Raw genomic sequence first — 7111 nt, forward strand, 5'->3', positions numbered from 1 at the left:
TGATACTCTAATTTATCCATATCCATAGATCTTGCTAATTAATCACATCCCTTTGAAATAAGTAAACAATGGGTGGAAACAATTAACTTGTTAAACACTTTGACCAATTTTAAGAATCCAAAAGGAAAATAATGGAAACACTTTGAGAATCTTTCGAATTGAAAGTCGATCCTTTACTTTTCTTTGTTGACTTAATCTTTCAGAATGAAAATATGTCAGTTCTCAGATAAAATCAACAAGTTTATATCGAAATTGTTAGAGAATTTGTTACGAGATATTCTCACCATGAAATCAAATTTTGCTTCGACAATTAAATTCTCGTAAATTCTAAAACAATCCGATTTTCTTTCATTCATTCATTCATAAAGGCTTTCAGTTTTAGAAACCGAAAATTAATAGAAACGAAAAACATAATACAAATTGTAGTATTGTAAAAGATATTTCCCTATATTCCCATTTCTAGGGAATAAATTAATAACCCAAATAATGGAACCATAAGAATGGAGCTAATCAAAGTTACCAATTTATATTAATGTTTGATACTTGAAGGACATGTAATAATCGATTCAACAAGAATAAATAATAACAGTAATCAAATTTATATTAAAACTTTTAGAAATGAAAAACAAAATGATTCAAATTAGATGATCTTTTTGAATACATTTAATTGCATAAAATATTTTTCGTAGTTAAAAAACATAAATATTCCAATTAAAACAATTTTAGTTTCGTTCAGAATCGGAAAAGTTTTCGTGAATTTAAGAAACTTTGTTAGGAGAGATATTCTTCATTAAAGTTAGTGATTAATAAATGGTAATACATTCAGCAAATTTCTATGTTTTTCGAGGAATTGTTTAGTAGATTGTTCATAGATAGGATATTTCACCAATTCGTTACATATTCCCCTTAATTCAGCTGCAATTTTCTCTAAATTGTTTCGATCCCCTGTCGCCTCTACAATTTTACTCTCATAAATACTAAAACAATGTTCCAATGCTTTTTTCCCAAGATTTTCTCGGTCGGTTTCAGGAAGATATTCTTTGTTACTGCACACTGATGAGTCCAAAAATATTGCGATGTTCAATGAAGGTTCAGGATCATTTAAAACTATTGATCGTTTCACATCAATCAATAAATCCGTCAATCGACGGATGAGAGCACAAAAACTTCCTGGTCTTTCGATAAAATTATTCAATGTCTTCTGGATTCCATGGAATATATAATAATTACATTTAGTTGGGACGAAACAATCTCCAATCGACAAAAACTTTACGAGCATGGATGAACTTTCCCCAGTCCCGAAAGCAGTAGAACTTTCTGGACGAGTTGTCGATTGAAACGAATTGCTGAGTATCTCTCGAGCGAACTTAATATTATTATATTCTTTCGTGTGAAAATAATGATGCGCAAGTCGATAGAGGGATTTGCCACGGTTAGGATAACGGCCTATGTTTCTATACATTTGAGCCAGACACAATTCTTGAATTTTTTCATACCATAATTGTCCTTCACTTTCCAATGTAATCGAATCACGTATCACCTCTTCGACATCTTCTGGTAAAGAACCAAAGAAAGTATTTTTTGCAGCACGAGTTAAAAACCCTAACATTTGTGATAATATTTGCGCTGATAGATTTCTATGTTTAAAAATATGCTTAAGGACACAAGCGTAAATCCGATAGTGAATTTCGCTGCCAAAACAATGAATTTCAGTAGTAGAATTTACATTATCAATTTCAGCAATCGCTTCACTTGAAATAGGATGAGACAAAGATAATTCGTAATATTCAAGTGCTTGTAAGATGTTTTTTCTTTCAGCGATTTTTCCTAAAAAATAATAATAATAATTAATTTCATTGGAAGCAGGTAACTTGCTACCATGGTCGAAGCAAACTTTAGCTTGATCGAGAAAAGTTTGATGTTGCTCGGCCATTTCTTGTTTTTTTGAATTCTCCAAAACTGGTCCAAATTTCATGACTCGAGAAATATAACTCGCTATACTGTAAGAGAGCTTTCCATATTCGAGCCATAACTTGGATTCACTTTTTTTCAGCTTAACCGCTTTAATGAAACAACGAGATGCTTTTTTCCCCAGAAGTAACACTTGATGAGTAGATGAGTAGAAAACTCGACCATTCTGTTTGGGAATAGAAATTTGGGATTAGAACTTTAACAAAATAAGTAGTTTTAAAACTTACAGTCGAAGAATATTGATCAATCTGACTTGTTATTGCAAGAGCACAGCCAACCCATGAATCAAATCGACTCCGATTTAAAGTTAGATCAAGAATATAAAATTTGATGGCTTTCCTATGAATTAGATAAATAATATAATTAGAAATCATTTATATTTGCAAGCTATTAAAATGAATTAACTTACTGAAAGTCTTTGTTTTTAAAGTAATAATCAGCTAAATAATAGTAAAGATCTTGAGTAACATGATTTTTTGGAATACTTGTTGTAAGCTCAATTGATTTTCCATGATCGATATATTCTTTGACAGAATTAGAAAATCTTTCAGGATTTAAATTTTCAGGGACCAAGGGAAGCAAATTGCATAACAACTCTTCAGTATTTGAACTAATTGATTTACTTATTTCACTTGTAAAAGTTGGTAAAGTTTTTGGAATGAAGTAATTGTAAATATTATGCATGTCCTTCCAAAGTAGAGAAACTCCGGATTCATGCTTAGCTGATAAAAAGCTACATCCTAAGTGTTTGTAATAACAACCAAGGCAGCTAAAGATTAATTTCTCTCTCTCGATATTTGCTTGATCGGTCAAGTAATCAAGTGAAAGAGATAAAAACTCTCCATTGGAATGACAACAAGCTTTTTTATTCCCTAGATAATCGTGAACTGAACTAATCAAATTAGCAATTTTTTCTTCACCCGTATTACCAAGTCGCATCTCGTTTATGAATGTTTGTAGAATACAAGTCCAGGCCAGTGCATTGTAATCTTCGGTCCCTAATTTTAGCAATTTGATCGCTAATTCTCGATCAATAGATGATCCATCACCATTCTTTAGATAAAATAGTAATAGTTTTAACAATCGATCAGTTAATTGTTTACTTTTAGCAATTATTTCGATCCCTCGTTTCCATTGTTGTGATGATTGGATGGCTTGATAGAAATACTCTTCTTCTTGTTCAGAGAGTTCAGATTTAGATGCTAATAGTTCAACAATTTCCTGGTGTCGATGTTGATCTAATAATGTGTCCAAATTATTTCCATTCATCTTATTAATCATTGATCTAAGTGAAAATGAGGTATAGACAGTTTGATTTGCTGCTTGAACTGATTTCAGTTTAGATTTAGTAAACATTTCATTTGCCATTAGAAGATAATCAACTTCGGATTCTTTCACTCCTCGAAGTATCATGAGACGAATGAAAAATTTATCATAATCGTTGGTATCGAATAAATCTCGGAGATATGGAATCGATTCAGTTAGAAATATTGCTTCGGATTTATCGAACTGAACTTCATTAGCAATTAAAATTAATTTTGTTTTGTTAACACTTATATTCTCAATAGAGCACGTTAAAGGTGTCGGTAACTTATTCCATTTTCGATAAATTCTATACAGCTTCATGAAATTAGAAGGTAATTTGATCGCAGTGGCTTCGTTTGCTATTTCATAGAGAAGATCAGTGATGAGCCGATATATTTGTTTTCCTTTTGAGGCGAATGGTATTTGTTTCGAGCGGTAACGGGTTAAAATTAAATGTTCCACTTGAGCTTCGTTTTGTGTTTGTACCTCTAGCTCCTCTTCTTGGGCTATTTCACGAGCTAAAATATTTTCGGGGAACATTGAGAATATCTTTTTGTACATATTTTCGGCTGTTGGATCTTTTGGCTGTGAATCTTCAACTGATGTTCGTTTTGCTAATGAATCATGACCTTGGCTCTTTCGTTTATTGTTTTGATTTTCTTTGGAAGAGTTTGACCCGTTACTCACAGAAGCATTGGAACGATGAATGCCAGAGATTTTCAATGTTATCACTGTTCTATAATTGACATGCTGTTTTTCTATGTCACTACTAACAGTTATTAGAGCTGAAATCAGGGATTTTAATGATGAAAGTGTTTCTGAATTGAGGTCTAATTGCAGAGATTTTCGAACCCTTTCTTGTTGAGTTTCAGTCTTCTTTTGTCCATCACGAAGTTGTTTCGTCTTGTTGAGTTCGTCTAAAATTTTTGTTTTTCTTGTCAAATCATCTGTGGATTTACCCCGAATCAGATAATCAAGATCAACAGGTATTTCTGATTTTAAAGTTGGTGTTGATTTCAAAATCTCTGATATTAAAACACGAGCTTTGAAGTAATTACAATCTGCAGTCAAACCTTTGATCGCAAGTTTTAGACAATTACTGTTATCATTGAAAATGAAGTAAAGACCAATTAAAGTGTCAAGAGCAATCCAATTGGTCGGCCTGATTCGATGAACTTCTTCAAAACAAACACGTGCGATGAGAAAATCAGACTGATTAAGCGCTCGTTTACCAGTTTCAATCAATAGAGTTACATCACCGCCATCAGTGGCCCAGCAGTCGAGCAAATAATCTAGATTATTTTGTGAAAGTTTACCTTTAGTCTTGAGGCCGTGAAATTTTTTCATGAGGCTGTTTTGTTGACAGTAACAAGATGAATCTAAACAGCTATCTTTGTGCGAATTCATATCTTTAATTAAGTCGTAGGTTAATTCGAGTAAACTATCAGGAAAGAATGGACCATGATTGAGACGCCAGTTCCGTGGACCAGGAACCAGTTCACGAAAAGCTCTTTCAGATTCTTTAGTCCAATCTACACCCGATTTGGTCAATACAGGAATGACGAACGATTCAATGATTTCCGCAACCCACAACTTCAATTTCAAGTCAGCAAGTTTATAGTTGAGCTTATTCGACTTGATGAGATTGATTATTCCAAATTTATCACTGCGATTCAATTGTTTCGAAAATTGTTTAACTTTGTCCACTTCCGTTCGCAAAGAATCAATTTTGACTTTGTTAGCACTCAAGTAACACTTTAATTCACTTCTCATGTGACCGATTCCTTTATTGAATTCGGCCTTTTCGTTTTCTATTTCGATCGTGTACTCATTTAGTTTTGTGTTCAACTGATCCAATCGCTTTTGTACATCAGCACAATAAATTTTAAGATTTTCGGTAATATTTCTGTTGTTGGTATCGTTGTTGTCTGGTTCAATTTCCACGAAATCATTATCATCATTTTTGCATGATCCACAGAAAAACTCATTAGTTGTCTGGTCCATAAATTTAGCGATGAAATACTCACACCTGGAACATGGTTCGGCGTTTGAGTTCGAATCGATGATCGTAGGCGAGCATCTTTTTGGTTGATAAACTATACTATGAAATCTGACGAAATGAATATCACAAAAATCTTTATTTCCACACGAACAATGGCAAATTGCTTGATTGTTACAAACGGAATCATCTTCACATCTTTTCCTGTCAATGGCTTTGAGATAATCAGTTTCGACGAGTTCAATGTTCCACAAGACACTTAAACGATTTTCTTGCCTGCACTCATCACAAAACGTCTTCAAACATTTGTGAATATAAAAAACGTCACTTTGGTCGTGACCACAGTCCAACTTGGCGATTGATTGGCTACTTGTTACCTGTTTCGGATAAAGAGCATTCGAGTGGTTGAATTGAGTAAAAGGTTAGTTAAACGATAGTAATGGAAAGGCCAAAAAGAATACTTACTTCTGCCATGAAGATTAATCTCTTAATCAATTGATCTTTGAATTAATTGATTTCAGCTTTTTATCTCGGTTGGTGAATATGAGCCAGAAAGATGATCCAAGAAATCAACTGTATTTATGGAAACCGTATCAATAAATAATCAACATTCAAATTCCAAGTCCACTTAATTGTTACAAACAAGTATTTCGATCCACTCATTTAAATGGTCAAAATGATTAATTATCTTTTGCAAATGTTAGCTTGACAAAATTAAACATTTTTATCAGTTCTTTTCTGGATAAAAAAAACACTCGAAACTTTTAGCTTATAGATAAGTTAATATGATGTTAATTCTTATAAGTAAACAATTGATGGAAACAATTAACTTGTTAAACACTTTGACCAATTTTAAGAATCCAAAAGGAAAATAATGGAAACACTTTGAGAATCTTTCGAATTGAAAGTCGATCCTTTACTTTTTCTTTGTTGACTTAATCTTTAAGAATAAAAATATTCCAGTTCGCAGACAAAATCAACAAGTTTATATCGAAATTGTTAGTGAATTTGTTACGAGATATTCTCACCATGAAATCCAATTTTGCTCCGACAATTAAATTCTCGTAAATTCTAAAACAATCCGATTTTCTTTCATTTATTCATTCATAAATTCTTTCAGTTTTTAGAAACCGAAAATGAATAGAAACGGAGAAAAAGCATAATACAAATTGTAATATTGTAAAAGATACGAAACTAAAACTGTCGCTGGCTAATCAAAGTTACCAATTTATACTTTCTCGTTTTATCGGTTACCCAGGCCAATATTAGCGAACCGAATACACTTGAAAGAGAAGCAATCGCACCGATTATACCGATCAGGATGTTTTGATTTGGAAAATATTTACTAATCATTGGACTTAATAGTCCAAGGACAACATTGGCCAGTGTTTGAAGAAAAGTAAAAGTGATTAATATAAAATTAGAGACTTGATTGGTAAGAATCACTTTCCATGATTCAATGAATTCCGTACTCTCAGCTGCTGCTTTAGCAGAAGCAAAACTTGGACCGTGCTAAAAGACGAAAAGACGAAAAGAGGCAAAAAAAGGTAAAAAAGAGCAAAAAAGGGCCGAAATTCTCCACTGTCAAGTAGAATTGAAGTGAAAGAGCTTCAAGACATTTTATTATAAATACTTTTTTATTCAATTTCAACTAAAAATCTAATTTTTTATCGATAATTTAACCATATACTGACCTGAGTTCATCTGCAAATCGTAAAAATTAAATATAAGTAAAAAGAATTGAATTTAAAAAGTGTTTTTGTCATTTAGCTCTTTTTTGCTTGTTTTTGCATATTTTTTGCCTTTTACTACGGTCCGCAAAACTTTATTAATTTC

General features: G+C 32.4%; 1 protein-coding gene across 1 annotated transcript; it reads right to left on the reverse strand.

The window, feature by feature from the left end:
• Positions 1–655: 655 nt before the first annotated feature.
• On the reverse strand, positions 656–4740 carry LOC128391821 (uncharacterized). Its single transcript, XM_053351765.1, has 3 exons — positions 2381–4740; positions 2199–2310; positions 656–2137 (listed from the first exon to the last, which is right to left on the reverse strand). The coding sequence occupies exons 1-3, from the start codon at positions 4681–4683 to the stop codon at positions 797–799; spliced, it is 3756 nt and encodes a 1251-aa protein (XP_053207740.1). The 5' UTR covers positions 4684–4740; the 3' UTR covers positions 656–796.
• Positions 4741–7111: the final 2371 nt, after the last annotated feature.

Source organism: Panonychus citri, unplaced genomic scaffold, assembly GCF_014898815.1.
Source record: "Panonychus citri isolate SS breed McGregor unplaced genomic scaffold, ASM1489881v1 Contig00135, whole genome shotgun sequence".
Lineage (NCBI taxonomy): Eukaryota > Metazoa > Arthropoda > Arachnida > Trombidiformes > Tetranychidae > Panonychus > Panonychus citri.